At 39.9% G+C, this 25184-nt stretch overlaps 1 protein-coding gene across 8 annotated transcripts; it reads right to left on the reverse strand.

The window, feature by feature from the left end:
• Window positions 1-147: 147 nt before the first annotated feature.
• WDR47 (WD repeat domain 47) lies at window positions 148-23618 on the reverse strand. Of its 8 annotated transcripts, none has more exons than XM_032696618.1 (15): window positions 23451-23618; window positions 17654-17820; window positions 16020-16103; window positions 15390-15474; window positions 12971-13773; window positions 11745-11871; window positions 9601-9779; window positions 9233-9490; window positions 8788-8866; window positions 7408-7565; window positions 4577-4746; window positions 3536-3706; window positions 3009-3140; window positions 2192-2410; window positions 148-1537 (listed from the first exon to the last, which is right to left on the reverse strand). In XM_032696618.1, the coding sequence occupies exons 2-15, from the start codon at window positions 17809-17811 to the stop codon at window positions 1395-1397; spliced, it is 2766 nt and encodes a 921-aa protein (XP_032552509.1). In that variant the 5' UTR covers window positions 17812-17820; window positions 23451-23618; the 3' UTR covers window positions 148-1394. The 8 variants fall into 8 exon arrangements, with proteins under 8 accessions (XP_032552509.1, XP_032552504.1, XP_032552506.1 ...); XM_032696613.1 differs by lacking the exon at window positions 23451-23618 and adding an exon at window positions 23023-23109; XM_032696615.1 differs by lacking the exon at window positions 23451-23618 and adding an exon at window positions 22309-22983 and having other exon boundaries at window positions 11745-11868.
• Between the last annotated feature and the right edge of the window lie 1566 nt (window positions 23619-25184).

Consider the following 25184-nt stretch of genomic DNA (forward strand, 5'->3'; position numbering starts at 1 on the left):
ATCACACTGAAAATTCAATATAGGGAAGCAATATCAAAACTCTTGAGTATTTTATAGTTCTGGCATATTAAGTCATATGTCTAATTCTGTATCACAGTTGCATCAAATAATTATGAACTAAGAATCCAAAATAACAGCCGAAACAGATGCAGGTGTTGGAGGTCTTTATTGAGATTATAGCACAGATACACTTCTATATTTACCTTTCCACTTTTATACGATAGTTAAAAATGCTTGCTACAGTGCACATATAATTTAGTATCCAAGAGAATCCAAAACTTAACTGCAGTTCAAATAAATAAATAACCCAAAGTTTAAGGTTTATATTTTAAAAAGTAAAAGGAACTGTACAATATGAAAATATAACAATACATAAACATTAGAATCTAAAGTTTTGTAGAAATAAAACTGCAGTTTTCCATACATAAACAGTGCAAGAAATAAAATTCAGATAAGCTTCTGAACTGGGAATTTAAACAATTCTTAAATTATCATGCAGACATAGCATTTTAAGCCATGCTGGTTTCTATTATAGCATTAATGGTATCCCTTTTACTTGAAAAATTGATAGCCATTAAGCTCACTGTGACAACTGCTGCCAATCCACTCTTTTCTACAGTACGTTATACACAGAGGTATTCTGTTGCATTCAAAAAGTAAAATATTACATGTTTCTACTGAAAAAAGTCAATATTTTACTTTTTCCCCCTCCAACATGTTAGCTTGTTCAAAACAATGTCATGTAATAAAAACAGCAACATTTTTCCCAGGTTAGATGAAAAGAAAGAAAAAATCCCACACTATATAATGGACCATAATCAAGATGTGGTTGCTGCCTAGTCAGCCTTTAAAGTTCAGATGTTTTTACTAAAAACACTGAAATTGTGGAGATGTTATAAAGTTTGATCTCTTGTTGAGGAGCAATGAATACAATGAACCTGAAAAAACAGTGGAAGTTTTATGTGTGTGTGTGTATGTGTGTAACTAGTTACATACAGACTTGATTAAAGTGTTGTTCAACTTCAGTTCTATACAAAATTCTCATCGAGGCAAAGACCAAGGAATGCAATTAATACCAAACTGTAAACACATCATTCATGTTACTCTGAGTGCACATCAACAACATAAGAGTTCTCCTCATAGACTTTGGCAACAAGACTACAATAGGTCACAGCAGCATGAGTTCAACATGGAAGACTGGAAGCACTGCAAAAGAATATACTAAAAACACCAAGACCTCCTAGAAACCAGAAAAACCAGTGACAAGTGCCCCTCTTCTTGATAAGACACTCTCCTGCTCAACTGCTGCTCTCAATGCTCATTGTTATTGTTTGGACAGTTCTGTAGTCTCAGGTCTCTGTGCTTTAGCTGCATAGGTTGCCTTTGTTTGCACTCTAACCATTGTAGGTCCAAAGGGTTACAGTCCTGTCTGCAGACGACGACAAGAAGGAAAGATCTTGCGTGTGCCACCTGCACTGGATAACTTTGTCCTTGTGCTCTCCTACCACCATCAGAGGAAGCTGCTTCGTGAGGTCCCCTGTGGCAGAGGAACAGAAATTATTAATCATTTCATGAATTTATACCCTAGCTCTTGAGTGGGGTTTTTTTGTGGGTTTTTTTTTTACCTGTTTGTTTAGTGCAGCTCATATGTATTTCATCTTATGAAGCACTTGATCCCCCCCATTCACATACACACAGCATAATACAGGGCCCCACTGTTTCAGTTTTTAGGTGTTACTGGACACAGTACAACTTAAAAATGCAGACCTTCACTGTTTTCACAGAAGGTGATTAAAGTTTAATGGCCCAAGAAAATCAAGTCAATTAGATATACCCGATATCTGCTCTCTTATTTACTCTTTCCAATAAAAATAAAAATTATATACTTTTTTAAAGTGTCAATTTTATGAATGCTATCTGAAAGCAATGGCCATCTCACTAGGCAATAGCGTTAATAATTTTTTTTACTGTAATGAGACCGTCATCCCAAAGCAAGATTTAGTTCATAGCCTGCACTTTTAGCTACACAACTAGCCAATTGCCAACAGACACAATCACATGTCAAACCCTTCGAAGCTCTACTGTTTTTCTCCCCATTTAAAGTAAAACTTGATCTTGGAACCAAGATCTCAACTTCAACATTAAAAGCACCAAATGGAAAACGAGTCTATGATCCTTTGCAGCACATTACCTTGCAAGTCTGTCACCTTGATCTTCATATCGTACGACCCCGTGAGCAAGTAGTGAGCCCCCGGGGAGAAGCGAACGGAGCGAACGTCACTGGAGTGGGGGTGGTAGCTCTGCACCATCCGACCTCCTCGGATGTCATACAGCATACAGCTGGAGTCCTCCTGGCCTGTAGCCAGGAGTCGCCCACTGGGATCAACAGCTACTGAGGCTACAGCACTGCCTGCAAGAGGAGAAAAACCCACATGGTCACACGTTATAGTTCTGTACATTTGCGCAAATAGCCAACTTTTTTTAAACCAGAATATACATTGTAAAAGAATACTGAACGTTGGTCTTAAATTTAAGGTGAACACACAGAGCTACTGTTACTTTAGAATAACAAAATTTTTATGTTCTGGCACTAAAAACTCTGAAGCCATAGGTCACACTTGAATTGTAGCAAAGACATTATTAGAGCTGCATGAGAAAAAGCGTCTGTTCCATCACAGGAAATAAAGTCGCTCTTTATGAAATAATGTGGAATACTGCAAGGAATTCACCCTGGCCCTAATGTTTCAAGAATTTCAGTTACCATGTTTTATCTGAATGTGCTTGGAAGTGTCTGTTTGAAAGTCATGAGGCAAAAACAATACTCAACTTCTGAAAGAAAACGTTACTTTAAAAACAAAACACAGGTAAAGATTCCTCACAGCTTCTTTCTTTTAAAGCCAAGCCTCCAGTCTGTGGCACACTCCCCTTACATTCTGCCTATATTACTTTCACGTCTTCAAAGTCTATTTTTATGTAAGAATGTTCAGAAGCACGATACCAACTCTTGCCTGTTCCATGAAACGTTGTTCCCACAACACGAACACAGCTTGGCACTCTCAAATCCCAAAATCTTACAGTCTTGTCTTGGGATCCAGATGCAATCATCCAGCCACTCCATGTATAAAGTGCTAAAATATGACCTGTGAACAAGAAGACTTCTTAAGTTGATTAACCATCATTAATCAAATACTGAAACATCACAGTTCAGATTATATTTTTGCTTTCAGAGATTTAACTATCCTGTGGAAAAGCTGCATGTTGCATGATCTAACACACCAGTGAAAGGCAATACCCACCTTTGCATCTTCTCTGGAATGAGGTTGCATTAACCCATTAAATTAACAGTCAACATATGTAAAAACAAACATTCCCCATCACCCCTCAAAATACCTCAAGAGCAATCTGGAGAGCAAAAAAAAGTCTTGCTACAAAGAAAAACACAAAGAATTTAAAAAACACCCCCAAAACAACCCAACGACTTTATTAGAACATAGTACAGGCTTAGAAAGTGTGAGAGAAGCCACAATACACATACCAGTGTGACCACTCAGGGCATGCAGGCCTTGTCCTCGCTGACAATCTGTTGTGTAAATATTGCAGTCCCCTGCTCCAGCACTTATTAAAATAGCACCACCACTTTCTGGGCCTTCCATGAAAGCAAGGTCTCTGATTGTCCCATCGTGCATGCTGAATTCCAAATCTGGTCCTAAAATAATTTAAAAATCAAGGAACAAAATAAGGGCATACTCTGTTTGCTAGTGTTACACTTTAAAGCAGCTACAGTGATAATGCAGAATACCTTAGGCAAGGGTGGGTATGCTACCAAGTACAAATATTGCTGTGCACTTTCTATAGAACACAATATTTCAGTCACTAAAGTTTAAATAAAATCCTTAAGAATCTTGTTGTTGAGTGTTGCTTGAGCTTCCTACTTCCTAAAGCTTTGCAAAATGACCATGACCACAGCCAATTGCGGCCAAAGTTTACAGAGTACGTTTATTTCTTTTTGTAAACTCTGGTAAACTCAAAAGGCTTTCTCTGCCCGGAGGGAGAGGTCATTGAGACCACTGAACCACACATGACAAGGCAGCCCAAGTTCAAAACAGAAAAGAGCCATATTCAGTGTATTGATTAGGAGGGTTGGGCATGGAAAGTAATATTTGCTGGGCCAGAAACCTTTTTAAGATGGGTGAGAAGACAGATGACAGAAATAGGCAAAAAAAAGGGGAACTAGAAGTGGAAATAAATTCCCAGTGACAGTCAAGATCCAGAGGTGGGTAAGAACATCTGGTTGTTTTACTGTATATGGAGGAGAATCTGCCAGAAGAGAGTACAACACTGGAATCTTGCCAAAGAAAACAAAACCACAATCAACCAACCCAAACAAAACTCAAAAGATAATCACCAACCTCGCAGTGGCTCTTTGCTGGACAAAGACTACAGTGACAGTGAAAGGGAAAAGAGACTAAAGTATTAGAATAAAAATAACAAAAGCTATTAAATACATAATCAGTGTAATTTGAATGGTTTTGACAAATAATTGAAAATAAACTCTTTAAATACAGACACACAGTACCTGTTGCATTACAAGTTTCTGCATTAAAAGGCAGTACTTTCACATATTTATCATTAGAACCAGTAGCTAACAGCTGTCCACAGGGACTCCAGGCTACACAGTAGATTGATCCTTTATGATGCTTATTCCTTTTGAAGCGAACTACAGGTTGTTTAGGAGTATTATAAGCACTGGTAAAAGAAAGAAAAAAAAAGGAAAACCATCAGATATCCTTTTATTTCTAAGGAAAACAAAGTATTTTAAAATGAAAATGCTGTTTTTCTATTATTTTGAGTAACATTAAATTCATATGACTGCTTGCATTGAAACATATATGTAAACTAAGAGAAAAGGATCATCTCCATCCCGTTTTCTCAGTTTTTCCTCATTTTCCCATTGTACTTGTGATTAAAAATGCAAAAAGGACTTAGGCAGTCCCTTCGTCTATTGGGGGTTGATATAGATAAAATATAGTAATTACTAGCTATAGTACAATGAAACCTTATCCTGAGAGTCCTAAACCGATGTTCATCATGAGCTGTACATTGGATGTACTTGTTGAATAAAGTGACTCTAAAAGCTTCACTTCTCTACTAGAAAATTGAATACAGCAGTCTGTGCCAGAAAGACACATTCACCATTCTGCATCAGTGCAAGAATCTTCACACCATCTAAACACACCATACATTCCTATTTCTAAAACCACATCAGCTTTACACGTGGTTGAAATAAAAGCAACAGTCCCACTGATGTACATTGCCTTAAGTTCAATCAATTACCTTCCTACAATGTTCTTTCTCTGCTCTCATAGCAGGAAGAAGTCAAGTACTTAGGATAAAGTATTGCAGTATCCACTTCCATCAATGTTCACTCCAGTAATATCAACAATAGAAATCAACAAATTAAATCACTATTGAAAAAATTCAGAAACCATACTATAAATACCTGAAGAGGCAGAGAGAAAAGACAGAAGACAGTCACCCAAGTCTGTTGAAAAACTTTGGAGATAAACATGGCTTTAGTAAAGAATACTAAAGTAAATCTACATGGAAGCTAATTTTATTTTGTTGCCAGAGAGGAAATCCATGACAGATTAGTGTAAGTCAGGATCACTTAACACACTTCAGAGCTTCCTAAGTGACCTAATGCCTTATCTTGCACTCCGAGTTTGGATCCACCACCTGTTAAGAGCTGAGAATCACTGACTCTGCCAGGATACAGGAGCAATTATCCAGCTCAGAGACCACATGTTGCCAATCCACTGCATGGAAACACTGGAATTATTTAAGCAACATCTGCAGAACTGTAATGTGTATCTATCAGTGTTTAATCTCAAATATGTAGAAAAAAACTCCCACACTACTATTATACCTTAGAGAAAGGAATAAAAAACAACTCCAAACCAGCTTATCCTGAATCATACATCAGTTTGAAGGACAATTTAAAAAACTTTAAAGGCCCAATAAAGCTTCAAAGAACAGTTGTTCTACACAATTATAGCTTTTTGAAAAACACAAATAATTCTGAATGCATGTCTGGACTCATGTTGTTACAAGGATTAGAGTATCTTGAAGATAATGTAATCCCTCCGCTGTCTTGTAAATCCCGTGATGAATTGTTTCAGGCAAACTGTAAGCTTAGTCAAAAACAGCAGTAAGAGGAAGAATTACAAGTTCAGAATTAGGGAAATGTCAGTATTCCTTTCATGTCCAGATGCAGCTTGTCACTTGTCACATCAGATCGTGCACTGCAACTAGAGACTAAGGCTGCAGAGTTGCCCTAACCCTTCCCAGTGCTCTCAACAACCAGCTGTGCAGAAGCAGACCACAGTTAGTCCATAAAGCAGCATCCATTCCACTGGAAATGCTTTGCACTGTTTACCAGTCAAGAGGAAGCTGCCTGGGCTTCAAGCCCAGCAAGTTGGCTTGCGTTGGGTATCAGAAAAATCTTTTTTTTTTTTTTATGTTGTTCTGTCATACATTGCCAATAAATACTTTGGAATTAAACGAAAGTCTACCTTGCTGATGATATTTAAGGAGGAAATAAAAAAAAAAAATAATCTGATTACTTTTGAACACTTTGGAAGTCTGAGCATCGGTTCTAAACTGGGAAGATGTCCCAGATAAAGTCACTGTGCACACTTGCAGGTTGTGAAGTTTTAGATGCTTGCACTTCACCCCTACTCTAAGAAAATAATGGAAGTGGAACAGAGAGAAGGAGATGGTTATTGACACAGCAATATTTATTTCCAGATGAAAAAATATATTTTCCCCCTCCTATTAAAAAAATGGGTGAAAAACCCCTGAAAATACCAGGTGCACAGCAAACCACAAACAGTGCTTTTCCCTTTAAGGAACCAATATACCTATAAAACAATGTTTATAGTAATAATGGGCCAACAGAAAGGCTCTGGCACGTTTTGCTCTGAAAGTTCAAGAAGATATTGCTTTCTTAACTGTGAAGTCTGTCCTCCTGCCAGAAACTACATCTCATGAAGCCCAGCTTGTGCTGGCTGGGAACTGACACATGCTTTCTCCCACTTTTACAGCTGGAATATCAAAACCAGAAGCCATCACAGTAAACACAGAAAAGCCCAACTGCTGAGGCAAAACCAACACTTTATAAGGAAAAGTGTGGTATTATGGCAGTGCATCTTGACAGTAATGAAAGTGAACAAATAAGTAGCCCACAAATACACAAATGCTTCAGCAGATAATCTAATTTTGTTTGGCAGTTCAGGTTTCCAAGGAGGGCACTGCTCTATTTCTGATAATAAAATAAAGGTATGAAAAGTACAGGTATGAGGAGGAATAAGGGCTATGATATAGAAATGATTACACAAGCTTTCTTACCTTGGGTCAATTACTTCTGGATAGGCACAAACTCTCAAAGTTTTAGAGTTGGAGCCAACAGCATATAAACTCCCACTGGGATGAAAGGCTACAGCTCTGACAGCCTGTGTGTCTTCTAGAGTATTAATGCAAATGAACTGCTTTTTTGATTTGTCATCCTGTGTAGAAGGGTAACAGTCAAATTAGGCTCTTCAGTGTAAAACTGGACATTTACAAGCGGATGTGACTGTTTTGTGGAGTAAAGTAAAGCTACTGAACCAAAGTATTAACAAGTAGCATCACACCAGGCTGAACTATTCAAAGTGCAGATTTGCAAAACAACGTCTACTCCAGGTCGAACAAGTTCTTTTCTTCAACTCACTTTTACAGCTAACATTAGATTAACATTTCTCATTCCCCCTCCAGACTTCCACCCATTTTTTGTTCTTCTAAACAGCCCATTTCAGATGCACTATTCTATGGTTTCTTTTTGTGTCAACACATTTCATCTATGTGAAACTTGCAAGGGGACGAACAAAGCTGCATTTTTACTGAAAACAGTCCAAGTCATAAACACAGTTTCTAAAACAAATATAATACTGAACAGAATCAGATTTTCACCCCGTATCTAACACAGTTATCATTAAATTATGCTAAGTTTTATTACATCATCCTCCTGGTGACTTCACCACCTTTCTAAGATTATGATTTTTATGTATCTGATGCAGAAACTTTTGAATGTACTTATTGCAGTTATTTCCCTGCTAACTATTTCCCTGGCTTTTCAAACCATGGACTGAGTGGAGCCTAACAATCAGAGTTTCAACCTGGAAAATACAAAACAATGGTTGTTAAAGGCATCCCACTGGAACCTCTGTTGCACAAGGACAAGCTGAGAGAGCTGGTACTGTTTGGCCTTGAGGTCAAAAGGGCTTTTCAGGGTGTGAATGTGTACATTTCACCAGTGTATATAAATGTGTGATAGGAGGAGTACAGAAGATGGAGCAAGACTCTTCCCAGGGGGACTCAGTGAAAGGACAAGAGGCAATGGACGACAATAATATATAGCAAATTCCACTTCAACCTTTTTTGTTGGTTTAAAAGCAGTATGAGGGTGGTCAGACATGGGATGAGGTAGTCCACAAAGGTTGTGGAACATCCTCCATCCTTAGAGAGACTCAAAACCCAAGCAACCTGCTCTCATTGACCCTCTTTTGAGCAGTGGGTTTGGATTCAGTCTCCAGATGTTCCTTCCAATCTCAACGTTTCTGTGATTCTGCAGGTACTGCATTAACCAAAAACTCTGACTGTTAATAGATATTTAGAATGAGGATGTCACATACTCAGGATTAAATACCAAATCTTTTGATAACACAAATTGTAAATGACAAGAAAACTCACCTCATCACCTCTTGCCTTAGCTAAATTCCCCAAAGCATCTTCCAGCTGTGGCTGAGTGACAGCATGTGCTGATACACTGCTTTGATTTGGTGAAGAGTTTAAATTCATAGCAAGACAAAAAAAGAAGAGCAAAGACAGATTTATTTGTATGGATTTTTTGGACTAAAGCTACAGTCTGAATCAATCATTCTCAGAACTGACTAATCTGAGGACAAGTCTTATGTGTGTCTGATTCATTATTTTTACAAGAGGCTGCTCTTTGTGCAGCAATTCCAAGCACTGAACAAGTTAGAAATTTTTCATTCCATAACATACATATGTATATATGTATACACATAAACACACACACAGAGGTGGAAAAATTACTGTTTCTTTCAGGTCAGCACTACTATTAGTTAACAGAAGAAATTCAGTTCCCATTCTGCCCTGCTCTCAAAAAACTTACGTTTGGTTCCCCTGTACAGGTGACTCTTCAGGAAAGGGGATCTGATTGGCTGATCCACACTTTCGAGGAGTGCTCGTATTAACATTTGGGCTATCAGTTGCTATCCTCTGACTGCCATCTGAGGGTGGTGATGTGAAGTTACTTGCTGGATTGGTAGATGCATTCCCTTTGTTTCCATTACATTGCTGGCTAAGTGCTTGTACATCATTTCCAAGACTGTCCATACCCATATTTAATTCTCCTAGTTTCTGGATAGATCTAATAACAAATGACGAGAGAAAAAAAAAAAAAGACAATCAAACCAGGTTATGATGAGACTTAAGAAGAGGTACAGGTGGGTAGAAGGAGAATCAACAAACACCTCCAACCTGTTAAGAAACTGTTCAGTAAGATTCTGTTGCTGGTCAGCTCCATCTTCTTGATTCACTCCTCCTTCCAACAACATTTGCTGGTACAACTGTCGTTGTTGTTCCTTCTGTTCTAAGTGCTGCTGGTAACGTAGTCTTTGCCTGTAATATTCCTGAAACTGCTCTGTTGAATCACGAAGCTAAAAAGAAATGAGAATCACTGATGAAAATTAAATAGTTAATTTTGGTACTTAATGTAAATATTTACTTTCTGATTCATTATTTCAACACAGGCATCAAAAGGTCAGGAGATTCTCCTCTGAGGAGTAATGATTTAATTCTTCCTTAAAACCAGACACAATTTACATATTAAAAAAAGCAACCACTGCCAGCCTAGGCTATTCACTGTTGAAGCAGTTCTGCCACTATTCTGAAGGAGACTGCTCTTTCCTACAAAACTTCCAAAGTATAACTTAAGATCAAAACAAATAAACGATTTAAAACTGAAAATAAAAATCAGAAAACAACATAAGTGACATTCCAAATTCCAAGTCACACTTCCACTACAAATTTAGTATTTTCTGCCACATTGACACCTCCCTGCCATCAGTCTGCAGAGCCAATCTCCCTCTCCTAGTAGCCAATTCTGAAGTGGTCTATCCAAGCATTACATCTTACATTTGAAATTGGTGCTCTGTTCTAACTTAAAAATTCTGTACTTTCTGGGCCAAACACAAACATCTGAACTTGCTTTCTCATGGTCCCTTCTCCTTTACATTCTGTCTTTAGCTCCCCACACTGCCAGTTGCCCAGGAGTTGCTGCCTTCTGCATTCCCGAATCCTCACTTTCTGTGTCACTAGTTCCAAATGCCAACAGCTGAGGACAAGATAAAAACAGACAAACAGAAAACCAAAAGAAAACCAAAAGCACTTCAGTCCAAGGCCAGATTATCCACACAGAACTGCCCTACGTTTTCTAAAAAAAAAAACAAAAACAAAAACAAAACAACCTTAACTGCATATTTAGAAAACTAGTGGGGAAAAAAAGTTGTAAAAGAAAGAAAAAACCTTGGTGGGTTTTTCATTTTCAAAAGCAACAGCTTTGTCATCTATGAATTTAGGTTGTATAAGGACACCCTGATAACTCTGCATTAGTTCAGACAATTCATGCATGATCTGTCCTTTTAACTATGAGCCTTTGCATTTCCTCTAATTAACAATACTTGCACTATGATTTTTTGTTCTCTGACACAATAATTTTCTGATTTATAACAGATTTTCTAGTGTTGTTGTATTTGCAAAGTATTTATCACCTTAGGTTTCCCATGGTGAATACTTGCACTTTAGAAACTTCAAAGGAATCACCAGATGTCTAGAAAGCATTCATTCCCTGTATTGAAATTTGTGAACCATTCCCCAATCACTGTGGTATAATCCTTCTAGGTAACAGGTACATTCTTGTCTATATTTCTTTCCATGATTGATACTTGTTTGTTATAATTGGATTCAATCCTTTGATCTTTTGGATTCCGTGCTATTATTACCCAAACTAACATGCAAACCTAAAATATGTTGCCCAGAAGCTCTAATCTATAAATTCTGGCTTCTAAAGCAGTCTCTACAGGAACACTGCAAAAATAAAGCTATGAAAAAAACCCTTAATTTCTTACACAGAAATTAATTCTTACAATTTCTTCCCACTATGATGTGGGAAATCAAACAAGGTGAAATTGGACTGGGTACTACATTCTTTTCTACTTGTGTATAATAGCCTGGCCAACATCTTCACCATAGCATCTCCTGTCCTCATTCTCTTCTATAAATTCTGCATCTGCTCTTCCCTCCCTCCAAAGGTGCATACAAAACACTGTTGCAGCAGAGAAGCGACTCAAAGACTTAGTGGGAGTGAAGTTTAGCTGGCGTGACAAGGCACACTCATCAGCTGCATTACAAACTCAAACAACAGCAGAACTCTATACAACGGGAAAAAAAAAAAGGAGTAGTTTCTTACACAAGCTGCAATATGGTATTTTTACTACAGTAAAAACAAAGATTCAAAGCAACCCATTGTCATGCATGAAGTTCTCCAAACAAAGGCAAATCATTATGAAGTGATCAGAACGCAGCTCAAAGGGCCTCATTATTTTTAAACAAACATCCACTACCTCATTTTTTTCTTGTTTGGTTGATCCCTGACTCTGTGCAGCACTGAGTGGTTCATTTTCTGGAACTGAACCTTGGCACAAAGCCTCACTGCCAATGGGACGCTGTTGCTCCACAGGAGTATCACTTCTCGCAGCAACATGGAAAAGAAGAGAAGCTTAACTGAGAAAAATTAAGGGTAAAAATCAAGTAGAGAAAGATAACATTCTAGAGTAAAATCTGATGACACAAGTGTGCAAACTGTTTAAGTCACATATAACTAAAGATATTGCTTGAGAAGAAAATGTCACTTGCAAGGGGTTACACTAAAAATGAAACTCCTAACAAACAAAAAAAGCACAGCCATTGTGCTTTTTTCCATGCATTTTCCAAAAAGCCTTACCACCATGACATATGCAAACTCCCTATTTTCTATTCCTACACTTGAATTACATACCTTTTAACTAACAAGTTATTCAAGATCTCCCATTTTCAAAGCAATTATGTGCATAAATCTCATATACTATGTGACTAAAGATATTCCCTAAGATAATCACTTCAGTTACCACTAGCAATCTAAACTTAAACTATGTACAACATCCATCACCTTGAACATTCCTGAAAGTGCAACATTCCAGAAAATTGTTTGTATCAGTTTTATTATCCTTGTATTTTAACTATTCCTGCATGGCACTCTTTCCAAAACAGTTTGGCCATCAGTAACATTTTAAGTGATACAGGAATGCTACAATGACAGCATATTGTCATTTCCACTAACTTCATTGGGATATGCAAATTTTGCAAGTATAGGTAATGATTTAGAATGTCAGGACTAAAATTTACAGAGACTTGAGGACAGAATGGAGAAAGAAGACGGGAGTTACAGTTATTCCACCGTCTCCATTTATTTATGTGGAATGAAAGAATTCAGTGATACTGAACATAAAATCTTAGCTAGACTCTATTATGCACTCAGCATAATCCTAGCACTGGTGCTCCGTGCTAGGATTTCAACTTTAAGAAAGCCCAGACTGAATCTATATGGCCCAAAACCAAATATGAAAATCTACTTGAATCATAAAAGCAGAAGGAAGAAACTACCTTACACAGAGTTTTACTTACAACAGAAATCAAACAACCAAATTATATTTCAATGTTACAATTATGTTCAGAGTTACAGTGCCAGTAAAAACACAGTAATATCAACAACATAAGCCAAGGAGAAAAACAGACCTCTAGTTGCACTTACCGCTCAGGTGACTCTTCAAAAATGCTGTGACACTCAGTATTCTCAAGCATGAGGCTCCTGCTGAGATTCTGTACTCCTGGGTAATGGAAATTAGCAAAGGAGTGCGACATTGGAGAAGTTTTGGTCCCGAGGTCTGTGACCCGCTTATCGTGGTTTGTCAATCCACAGGACAGCCCATCTAAGGCAGGGTTTAAGGAGCGGGTCATGTAAGCGTCTGCTGACTGAGGCCTTCTCATTGGGGACGATGGGTAAGGAGAAAGTTTGCTGATGAGAGGTGTCAAAAGATCAGCATATGCAGCTTTTGTAGGCTTGAGGAGTTTATCAACATGAATATTAAGCATCTTTTGTTCAAAAGCACAAGAAAACACAGTAGCTGGCAGGTTCTGCAGCCATGACAATAAGCTAAGGTCCAAGTCATCACACCCATTGCCACACAAGAGATCAATGCCCAGCAATACTTCACTTTCTGTGATTTCTTCTCCTGTTGCTTTACTCTGACAGAATTCCACACAACATTCATAAAGCAATCCCTTCATGACAAGCTGGAACAAGCGGTTGTTACTTGCTTTGAAGCCAGCCTCGCTCAGCTTCCTGTCAGCTGGGATGAACTCTGCCACCATGACACAGGCTTCCTCAAAGCAGTGCACCCGAGCAGTGCTGGGATTCCAGTCCTTGAACTCGGCGTGGTTGGTCAGGCGGGGCAGTGTCAACAGCAGGCAGAGTTTGCTGTAGTCTTCCTTGGAGGGACAGTACTCCTCCAGCGCGTGCAGGCACTGCACTGCCTCTCGCATCGTGAACTCCAGCTACAGAAACATTAACGTCAACGGAGCCCTTCGTAGGACATGTGGTTCCACAATAAAACAGTTGAACAGGCAGCAGCAGTTTCCCTGCTCTCATTCATTTATTACTATTACTGGTTATATTTTAATTAAAAAGTCATACGATATAGAGTCTGAAATTGCTGATGCAAATGCAGTTACAAATTCCTAGATGCTTTGACTTCTAAAAAAACTCATCAGTCCCACTTCCTAGAGATTTATAGAATGTTTTCATGTCACTGCAGGTTTGATAGGATTAAATTTTAAATCTGTAGCTGAACACCTACAATTCTATTGTAGCACAGGTTACTTCCATTCTAAAAGCCAGTTGACTTATATTCCCTTTTTTTTTTTTCCTGTGAGAAGCTATTGGCATACATTATAAAAGGCTTATAGACTGCTCTAGTTTCCAGTGATTAGCAACTTTGAGTCAGCTTTTATACTGAGATTCTGCTCCTCAATCAAAAATGTTAAAAACATTCAAAGAGTTCCCAGAAGATAAGACCTCCAAATGAATAAAGGCTTTATTACAAAGTCGGTTAATAGCCAAGAACCACGTTACATACACAAAATTTGGCACTTTTAGTTGCAAAGATTTTAAAAAAAGATAAACCCCCTCACTTATCCTTTAATCCACAACATGCTAACCCATTTGGTAACAAAATAAGGAACATTAGTATGTTTTTTTCCCCGTCTACTGCTGTCTGGTAACAGTATACAGATTGAGTGATTAAAGGAATAGACAGTTTCCATCTACAGCTATAAAGATGGACTTTTAACTTTCTCTACACTGTCAAGAGAAAACCCTGCAGCACAATGTACATGTAATGGGACAGAGAATTAAATCAATTCCGTTTGGAAAACAAAATCGATTACCTTAAAGCTACTGGCATTCTTCATTTCTAATTTCATAACATTTTAGTGTTACAAATTTGGTATTACGGTATCCTCAAAATAAATTAAAAACTATAACTAAGTTCACAATCTGCAAACCTTCTTTGCCAGTTTGAGTTAGTGCCTCTTTCCATATTAAAAACCGAAGTCTACGACTCCTGCTGTTTGCACATTTAACTGAAAGAGTCCTTTGTGAACACATCTGTTCCTTCAAAAAAAAAAAAAAAAAAATCCAAACAAACCAACTCTGACCTTTCTCTCCAGAAGTAACAGAAATAAAATTTAAGATTCACTCAAATTGGAATCCTTTACCTGGCCCACATTATGAAAATAAATAATTCTGAAGCTTGCTCCAGAATAATTGGGGGGGGGGGGAAGGAAAGAGGAAAAAAAAAAAGAAAAAGCTTTGTACTTCAGCATAATGGCCTAAAGTAAATCTGAGATCAGGACCACAAACACAGCATATGGTCATTGATCCATACCGCAAAGTTTCAAACAACCCTTTTATATAGAATTCTATTTGAGACCTGGGAGCCACATTAATTTCCAAAGGACACCAATTATTTTTTCCAGTGCTTATGAAACCATCTAGTAATACCTAAAATTTTTGCATTTAATGCTGGGAGCTTCCGCTCTGCCTTTAATCAGAATCTCTCAAGAGACTTCCTGACAACAAAAAAACTTCCCAAACCAGAGATAATTCTTACATGCTGAGGTTCATCTTCTGCTGACATCGCATTGTTTACACATAAGGCTTCCAAGAACTTCTGCTTCATTATAATGTATCGAAATCTGCAGGTGAGAAGTTAAATACTATACATCTTGCTCTAGTAGGTAAACTTTAGAGACATGCAGGGTATTTCATAGCAAATTTTTGAATCAGGCATAGAAACTGACACAACAAGGAACTCTGATCTTAAACTTTAGTAAATTGGTAACCGCAACATTATTTTTTTTAACAGGAAATGTCTTTTTCCATTACTGCTTTCAGAAGTGTTCAATTAAAAATATCAGAAGGCTAGTATGAGAAGTATAGCAAACATACTTATTTCTTAAACAGAAATATGACAGAGTAGACATCTATTAGAAGACAGTACAACATGCACCATATTTCTGAAGCATATGGCCAATGACACCTCATTACAGATCCTGTGCACGTATTTTAAGTACAACTTTAAAAATGCATGCATACACTTTGTGAAGAGTATACAGGTTAGGAAAAAAACCCCAAAACTAAGGTGACAAATTTACAACTACTGTTTTCATAGACAATAGTTAGAAATTCACATATTTTCCACAACTCAGAAAACTGAACTCTGACATACATTCTATTTTACCTTTTCTTGTCGAATTTTTCCATACATTCAAGAGGCTGAATGAACTGAAGAACCTCATCCCACTGACCATCAAGAATCAATTGCCTAGTAAAACAAAGGATCATTCCTTGAACTTCACTAGACAAGAACAACCTTTTTCAAGTAAGAAGTCCATTTAAATACAAAACAATAATTTAAATACACAAGTGATCAACCAGCTTTGAAAAGCTAATGCTTTGCACAGATGCCAAGAGGACTGTGATGTGACTAACTGCAAAAGCAAAATGTTTTCTCAATATTTTGTAAAAATAACTGCATACTAGAAGGACAAACACAAATTACTTTTAAAGGCACATCACAAAGTGGTCCTGTGTCTCCTGCTTTACCTGTAATTACTATTAAAAAAAAATAAAATCTTACTTGAAGAGTTTAAATAAAGATATTAATTCAATGAATACATCTCAAAGAATGGAAGAGAACTGAAAAATTGGTCAATTTTAATTTTATAAATATTGTTGGGCCTATTTTATAAAAGGGATGGGTAAACACAGAGCTCCTGTATTAACAATGTGAGAGTAACAGTTTGGCAGGAATGATGCCAGCACAAGAGCTCCAATGTCAAGATCAGTGGGCTGGACTGAGAAGGTAGATCAGTTCAATTCATACTCCCACATCACACACAGAGCTCTCTATAAAAGGCCCAGACCTACAAGGAAGGGATGAGTTACTCCAACTGAGCTAAGAATGAAACAAACAAACTGGATTAGTAACTTCTATCTTTCTGTAATTCTTCTTTCATTTTAGTCTAATATCCATAATTCTAATGAAAAGGGAAGCCAGGTGAGAAGTTTTGCTCAGTGATAAAATGTATTTTTAAATGTTTTAAGAACAGCTGGGTAGATTATATTCTCATGCTTCAACAACATTACTATGTACCTTTGGCATGAAATACAAGACAGCAATGCTGAAAACTAGTGTGCATCTACACAGATAACTTTGGAAAATATTGAAGGCAATATCCTGAATGGTAAATTGCACCGACTCTCATGCCTTGATGATAAAAGATACTCCTTTCATGTTGTTAAACTTAAGATAAATCTAGGTATTATTTTGAAATGCAGATAATATTTTTTGGGAAAAGCTTTGGAAACCACTCATCACTGATCTTAGCACTAGAACACTGTAAAAATATTTTAGTAGTCAATAAACCACATATTGAGGTCCACACGACCTGGTAAGCTGATAACACATCACAGATACCAACAAGGCTTGCTTTCCCATACTATTCCTGCTTATGGTCTTTCCCCAGCTTACCCTGCACTAATACTGGCACTTTTTAAGATTCCTTCCCACTTAAATTCATTGGTGTGCCAGAAAAATAACCAAGTTAAAATGAATAAACAAGCAACCAAAAAAATCTAGCTCAGTGTATACTGATGATGCCCAGTCACTGCAAGAGGCTCATAGAAGCGTGTCACTAACTTCAGAGCTGGAACACATTCCAGGGCTGGACCACGGAATGGGATCAGGAGGAAGCAGCATAAAATGAGGGCACAAGTTAAGATCTCCCATTGAGTGGCACAGGGCTGCCCATGAAACAGTCCAGCTCTGTTTTCATGTATGTAGTATTCAAGCACCAGAAAAAGAAGTCCTACCTTAGAAAGAGCATGTCATCTGAAAACAAGCCATTAATGACCCCACTTTCTTTCTCAAGTGCCAACATACTGATATGAAGTTTCCTTGAGTTCAGAAAATCTAGTATTAGCTTAATTATTTCAGCTTCTTTAACGTTCACCGTTTCTTCAGCCGTCATGATGGCAGCCTAAAAGGAAAGAATTTTAGCTATGATCAGTATCTTACTTTATGCTTGATTAACAAATGTTGGCTACTAACAAAAACAAAAATACAGTTTTATAGAACAGAATGTAGTAGTGTTACAAAAATTAAATTACAAGATTAATTAATTGATTTTAAGAGGTTGACTATGAAGCCATAATTAAGACCTAACATTGCATCTGCAACTTTTCGAGTTCCGTCTTATGCATATACAGGGCCCATATCAACAAATCTAACAAGAAATCAGTCCTCTTGCAGTGTGAAAATATTGTGCTTACCAAGCCTGCAGTATGTAAAATTTTCCTTTCTGAAATGCAAACAGTGAAGTTCGAAGAGCATAAGAGTCAGTTACTATGTCATTATCTAGAGATCTTGCATTCTAACAGATGCAAAAGGCATAGCACACTAAAATTGCCTTCTCTCCCTACCTTAATTTTGAAGTAGCATATGGCAATTAAGCCAGGGGCTTTCATTCTTCCTTCAGAAGGATGCCCATTTCTGTCTATACCCTTCACAAAGAATCTAAAGCTGCAAACCCAAGGTGGCCTAAGACAGTCTGCTTGCTGGCTGCCAACTCCCCTTCACTCACCTGCCTCCAGTTGCAGGTTCCTGGCCCTTCCCTAGCACTCCTCGCTTTCATCATTGCCTTAGCTTCTCCACCAACATACATAAAGTGGCTCAGGGGGCTAAGGAGCTGTCCAGCCAGCACAAAGGAGAAGCAGGAAGGTGCAGCTGGGGCCCTGGTAGCCAGCAGTCACCTTGTTTAAAGCTCCCATAGGTACAAGGTCCGAGCTCCTCTGCAACATAATTCCTCAAAGGATATGAGAGTTGTAACATGTACTCCTCTTAGGAAACCTATATTAAATTCTGCTTCTGGCTAAATCTTGCCTGAGTGCTTAAGTCTGACTTAAAGTAGAAGCTGTTGAACTTCCTTTTTCAAACTTTAAAAAGACTTTACAGTTGTACCTCCTAAGGTGATCTGTAAACTATCTGGGAATGTGAGGAGAAACACTACAACACAGCCAAGCCACAGGGCACTGCCTTATCAGGAGCTCTAAAAAAACCCAAAACCAAACAACCACCTAGCAGCATTCCTGTATACAAGAATATGGTTTCACATCAGGAAGATTCCAGTGTAATCCCATGTTACTACTGCAGAAAAGGGCAGTCTCTTGTCACCTCTGCACTCAGCCACGCACTCCCACACATCCCCAGCCACCCCACAACATCCCCAGCTGAGCTGTGTGCTGAGCCAGGGGCACATTAAACACTTATTCACTCCATGGACACAAGGAACTAACAGAACTTTGCTTTCTGGCAGTAGCAAAGTCTTAACCCAACCTAAACTGATTATGAGAGTGCACCAAAAAACACAGGAAAGCAGTGATGAACCCTCAGCAGAAGGCAACAAGGAGAGACAATGGTGCATCAGTGATCCAAAAAATGAAGGGAGATGACCACACAGAGCAAGATGTCCACAGCAACAGGTTATGGTTCCCAGCTTCTTCCCCTTATAATTCAAAGGGGAAAATAAAAGTACTTCTCAATTCCCTCATGCACTCATTCACTTATGCAGAAATCTAGCAACTAGGATGCTGAAAGATAACCAGCTGTGGGCAATGCAGCTCCCAAGACAGACTTCAGATACTTCAGCCTCAGAAAACTGGAGTTAATAAGCTAGTTATCTACCTCACATCAGGAAAAGATGCAGAGAAACTGAATAAGTTTGAATAAACCAAAGAGAACACTCAGAGTATTAACAAGAAATGAATTATTTACCAGAGAGGAGGGGAAGAGACAAATACTCCTGATCACTGATCACCATAAACCAATGGTAGTGAACTTGAAAGGATACAAAAACTTAGGCATTAATAACATGGCTTTTTGCATTATTATCGAAACCCCCAAGTTCTTCATCTTTCTCACAGTTGGATGCCAACTTTTTTCCACGTAAATTTTTGCCAGAACATTTGAAGTGCAAAGCATTTGATTATAGCAGCATAGTTTATTTTGGAACAACAGAGACCTAGTTGTGCCAGATGAAATGGCCTAACTTCTTAAAATGGCTGGGTCTAATTCTCATTTTAGTCACAGAAGACTCCAATCACCAAGTATTTTGATGGGTCTCATGAAAGACACACCCAGGGACCACGAGCACACTCTTAGATAGTAAAGTCAATGGGAAAAATTAAAGCCTGGCTTGCAGAAAGCTTTGCTGCAGGAAAGAAAGCTGGACCCACAAATCCAAATCCAGAATTTGTAGGAGGTGCTTTTCTCCTTATATTTTAGGACTGTTTCAACTTCCCCCTTTGGCAACTGGATATGGATTTTTGGTCCCAGAGAAAAAGTCAACCCTACTTATATACTGAAGGGAAAAAAAAAAACCCACACACAAATTTAACCAGCAGTTTAGTATTGACATCTTAATTCACAACCTCATCTGAAGCATTTGCATTTCTCTTTTATTATGCTTTATGGCACTGGTGGTTTTTACATAAACTAAATTAACCTCCTTGTCAAAAGACAAAGTAAAACTTAGGCAAAGCTATATTGAGACTCCCCATCAGAAAAATCAGACTAAGACTCCCTTTGAAGAAAGGAACACCAAGTCCAGCTTTCTTTTCAACTTGATCTACAGGACTCAAGTTGAAATAGGAAGCCACCCTACACAGCTTCAAGCTTGCCTTAAAATTAATCATTCACATGTTGTACTGATACTGAGCATAAAACTCAGTACTTGCTAGATTTTAGTTAATGTATTTGTACTCTTAAGCATCTGCAAGCAGTTGTCCTCTATTTTCCTTTTTAGATTTTTAAAATAACAGGTTTGTCCTGAACATAAAGCCTTTGACAATTCTAACACTTAACTTCATTTACATAGATCAGGGTAAAGAACGATTGCACCTTCCATATTTGATACAAGACTAGTAACAGTACTTTTGAGTACTGTAAAGAAAAATGTAATACAATACCCAAACCTAGTTTGGACACCGAACTTCTGAAAAAGAGCTGAAGCACACTGATAAGCTCATACATTAACAGTATTATGAAAATATTTAGTGTGCATTTGCTGTCAGAGCAACACAAACAGCTAGAAAAGAACAGTAAACCCACTAGAGAAGATTTTCATGCAATTGATGTTTTTTAGTCTGATGAGATCAGACTTCTAAGAATTATGCTGTCAAAGTAATAAGCAGTCCTCTAACACTATCATGAAATCATAAATATACATAGGCTTACACATCACCCTCTATGAAATCTATCAGGTTTTCTCACATTCATTGGTATGTCTGTATGTGTATACATAAAAATAATAATAATTAAATAGCAAAGAACAGCAGGGAAACTCAAGATTAGAGCTCAAGCTGCATCTTTGGTCCATCACACTGTATTGCTTTCTGCCAGCACATATGGCACATAACGTCACAATCTGATCAGCTCAAGCACTAATACTCAAGAACGACTGAGGCACAGCATTAGCTTGAGGTATAAATGAAAGCAAATGAGAATTAGACCCTAATATTTCAGGTGCCTTCTACCAACCACATTTCTGCTGCAAGCTTTTTATTCTACCCAGTCTTTGCAGAACAGTACTTCTCCACACCTGTCCTCCTTTCTTCTTTCTCCTGTTCACTCCCCCTTATCTCCACCTGTATTTAAATTTGTTTTCCTACATCAAAAAAACCAAAAAATTCCTTACCACAAACCTGGTACATCTTTTCTCTGTAGCTTCAATGGACAAGACACCCTTTAAAAAAAGCTCTTTGGAACACAGGACTACCTACCACTAAATCCTCCAGAGAGAGGCTTCATTCTTGTTCTGTTCTAACTCATGTTCTAAGAACATGCCAACAACAAGAATCCTCTCAGGGTATTGTAAGCATAGAAAACAATTCTTAAAAAAAATTTAAAACATTTCTATCCACTTATACCTTAAAATATACTATTTCAGGAAAATGTTTTTAAACGAAAAGCATCTAAACAGTATTAAATACTTCTTCTGTTTAAGTCACCTTCCTTAGAAAAAATTTAAAATGCATATACAATAACATAACGGAAATTTAAAGTTTAATATTCTGAGCAAGCCAATAGTGAAATTCTACAATAAGCATTATTCTTGTGTTATTTACTAATTGAAACAGATCACTTACCAATAGTATGCAATATACATTTGGAAAACTGGGCAAGGAATATAAAATCTCTAACTACTCTCAAATACAAGAAAAAATATTATAGTTCAAATTTTAAGTGTCATACTGTGAGAGAAGTGTCACATTTAAAGTGAGACTTGAAGCCAAATTAGGAGCCTTGGTTCACTGACTTCACTGACAGCTGTGATGCGTTACCCATCACCTCAGCATCCTGGTGAGCCATGTCACAGAAATCCCGAATGGGAGCAAGTCATACATATTTAAAAAGCTGGCTGTTTTGCATTAAGTTATTTCACCTTTTAATCCATCCCACGGTCACTTACATATGATTCTCGTGCCTGCCCAGAGGCCACTCCGGAGTTCTGCCCACACAGAGCCCATGGGGGACTCGGGGCCCGGTCAGTCCCTACTGGCTCCATTTCTGATGTGCCCTCAATCATCTTCCAGTTCCTCTATATCAAAGGAATTTACAAAAAACAAACAAACAACACTATAGGCCAGATTCTGTTATCACAATTGATTTCCACAGCAGTCAGCGCACTCACTGACACCCATTTCACCCTAAGATCGCACAATTCATTATCTCAAATGAACTGCACTGAGCATATTAAGCCTTCATAGAAAACCTTCGCCAAACTTTGCACAGCTGAACTCCATGACTGAAACCTTTCCTACTCCAATACACAGCAAATCGGTGTTCTCTTACACATCCGCCTTTCCTGTCTCACACAGATTTTTCACTGGCTTGCCCTCTCGTAATCCATTTTGTTTCCCTGCTTAGATCAGCTGTTGCTTCAGAGCCACCCGGTAATCCCGGTCTCACCACGCTCTGGAGGTGACCGCAGAGCCCTCGGCATCCGTCAGTCCCTGTTCCCACACGCACACGCCTCACCCAGCGCATTCCGCACCGCGAATGACAAAAAGGTGACATTAAATTATGCAATACTTCACGTTAGAGTAAAACCAGAAGGCAGGGAAAAAAAAAAAGCCCAAACAACTTCCAGAAACTAGGAATGAACGCATTTTGACTGTGATACCCCTACTTGCTCCAATACGTTCTTCCTCTTCACGCAGGTTTCCACCCAAAATCCAGCTCCGCCGGGCTCGGAGCAGCCGCCCCGGCGAACTGCGCCGCGCCGAGCCCGCATCAGCATTTCGGGAATGTGAGCTCAGCACCGGGTCGGGCAGGGCCGCACGGCCCCGGCGCGGCTCCTGCGGGCCGGCCCGGGTACGGGGCGCACCCGCCGGGCTCCGGCCGCGCTGCCCGGCCCGGGGCACAACAAAGGGGCGGCGGCGCTCGGGCGGCGCCGGCAGCCGGGGCGATGCGCCCCTCGTTGGGGGAAGCTGCGGCGGCCCCACGCAACCACGGACGGGGCCCGGCGCCGGCTCGGCCACCAGGCAGAACCCACCCCCCGCCGCAGCCCCGCCGGGCCTGCCGGCCCCCACCCTGGCTCCCGCCGCTCACCTGCGGGGCCCCGCGGCCCGTTCGCGCCGGCACCGGCGGGGCGGGAGGGGAAGATGGCGGCGGGCGCGGCTGCACGGCGGGAGGGACCGGCCCGGGGCCAGGGTCTGGCTGGTGCTGGTGCCGCTGTCGCTCCGCTCGGTGCCCGCCTGCACCGCTGCCCGCCCGGCGGCGCCCCGGGGCCCTCTGCGCCTCAGTGGGAAGCGAAAGGGGCGGGTCGGGGCCGCCCCGCCGCGGGGGCGGGAGAGAAGAAGGAGGGAGGGACAGATGGCGGCGGCGGTGCTGGGCGGGGCCGCTTTGTTCGCGGCGGGGTGAGCCCCGCCCGCCCGCCGGGCACGGCCGGGCCCCGGGCTGAGGGAGCCGGGCCGGGCCGGGCGGGGCCGCAGCTGCCGCCCCGGCAAAAGCGGCTTGAGCGGCGTCCGCCCGCCCAGCTCCGCGGCGGCCCCGAGCCCTTCCCGGCGGGGCTCCTGGCGGCGGGAACGCTCACGGACAGCCCGGTGTCCCCGACAAAGGGCGGTCAGGCCCTGAGCCCCCCGAGCCGTCAGGGCACACACGCTGTCACTTCTCCGCTCCACCACCCCCGGGTGCCCAGCGCTCCCCGCACAGGAGCAGGGCAGGACGGGCACTGCCCCTCTGCCACCACCTTGTGCCACCGCTGCTGCGGCGCAGGCTTATGGCTTGTTGGCAGCACCTTGAGCTGCTGAGTGAGGTGGAGCTGCCGCGTTTCGGGTCAGCCAGGGATTTTTTCTGTGTGTTCTTGCTGTCTTCTGCTTCTTAAGGCTGTTGAGAAAAGCACACACGCTTTACAGAAGTCTTATGTATGCATGTGTGATACCTGTGTTATGATGTACTTACATATAATTTGACTTTCAGGTATGTTTTTGTAATGTCAAAAGATGATGGCATCTCAGAATCACGGTGAACAGGCAATAAGCTTTCTCTGTTTGTAAATGTAGTGGTGAGATACAGAAAATCATGTTAAAATGGTACTGCAGCCCTCGACAAAGCACCCGTGAGCATATGGCAGCACACTGGCAGACCCTGCCAAAATGGAGATGGTGGCAATTTTCTGACAAGCAGGGACCCGATTTTTTTAATATTTTTTTTCTTTTCAATTATGCATGTGTGCATGTGGGCCATGTATCAGAGATCCAGGGAAGGTTGTCAGGGATTTGACTGAAGCTGAACTGGATTTTGTGTCACAATCACAAAATGTGAAGGACGACAATGAATTCAAGTCTGCTTGCAAACTGTTTTGCTGAGGATCTGCTGAAGGACAGAGGACAATCATGTTACTTTCTCTCTTTCTTTCTGAACAAGAATACAAATTCCTCAAAGGCTGTCCAGCAACGAGTGTTGCCTGGCTGCACTTCAGTGACTCTACCAGGGATGAGCAAAGAATATGGAACTCAATAGTTCCTTCTGTTCAAGTCCCAGCATTACTTCCCACTAAGACTGATTTACTGGTAAAACACCAAGTTCTTCAGTTTACTTCCAAAAGTATCACTTCTGGAGGCACTGCTTAATAGAATATGTAATTATAGAAATGAAACTTTCTCAATACAGATCATACAATATAGCTGATAAACTAGAGGGAGTGCAGAAAAAGAAGATGAATTGTCTAAACTGAGCTTTGCAGAACATAAACTTAGTTAAGTCCATTTTAAACTTTGTTTGGCCTACAAAATACTAGGTAAACAGACATGTGCTTTAAATTTAATCTTGATTTCAGAATGG

This window comes from Chiroxiphia lanceolata, chromosome 9 (assembly GCF_009829145.1).
Source record: "Chiroxiphia lanceolata isolate bChiLan1 chromosome 9, bChiLan1.pri, whole genome shotgun sequence".
Taxonomy (NCBI): Eukaryota; Metazoa; Chordata; class Aves; order Passeriformes; family Pipridae; genus Chiroxiphia; species Chiroxiphia lanceolata.

Excerpts from the sequence above, each read along its gene's own strand:
- WDR47 (XM_032696612.1), bottom strand. The coding sequence starts at position 22,425 with ATGATTGAGGGCACATCAGAAATGGAGCCAGTAGGGACTGACCGGGCC. Across the intron at positions 9,780-11,744 it reads CCAAACAAGAAAAAAATGAG|CTTCGTGATTCAACAGAGCA; the intron begins GTAGTGGATGTT and ends ATTTCTTTTTAG. Across the intron at positions 4,747-7,407 it reads CCAGAAGTAATTGACCCAAG|TGCTTATAATACTCCTAAAC; the intron begins GTAAGAAAGCTT and ends TTCTTTTACCAG.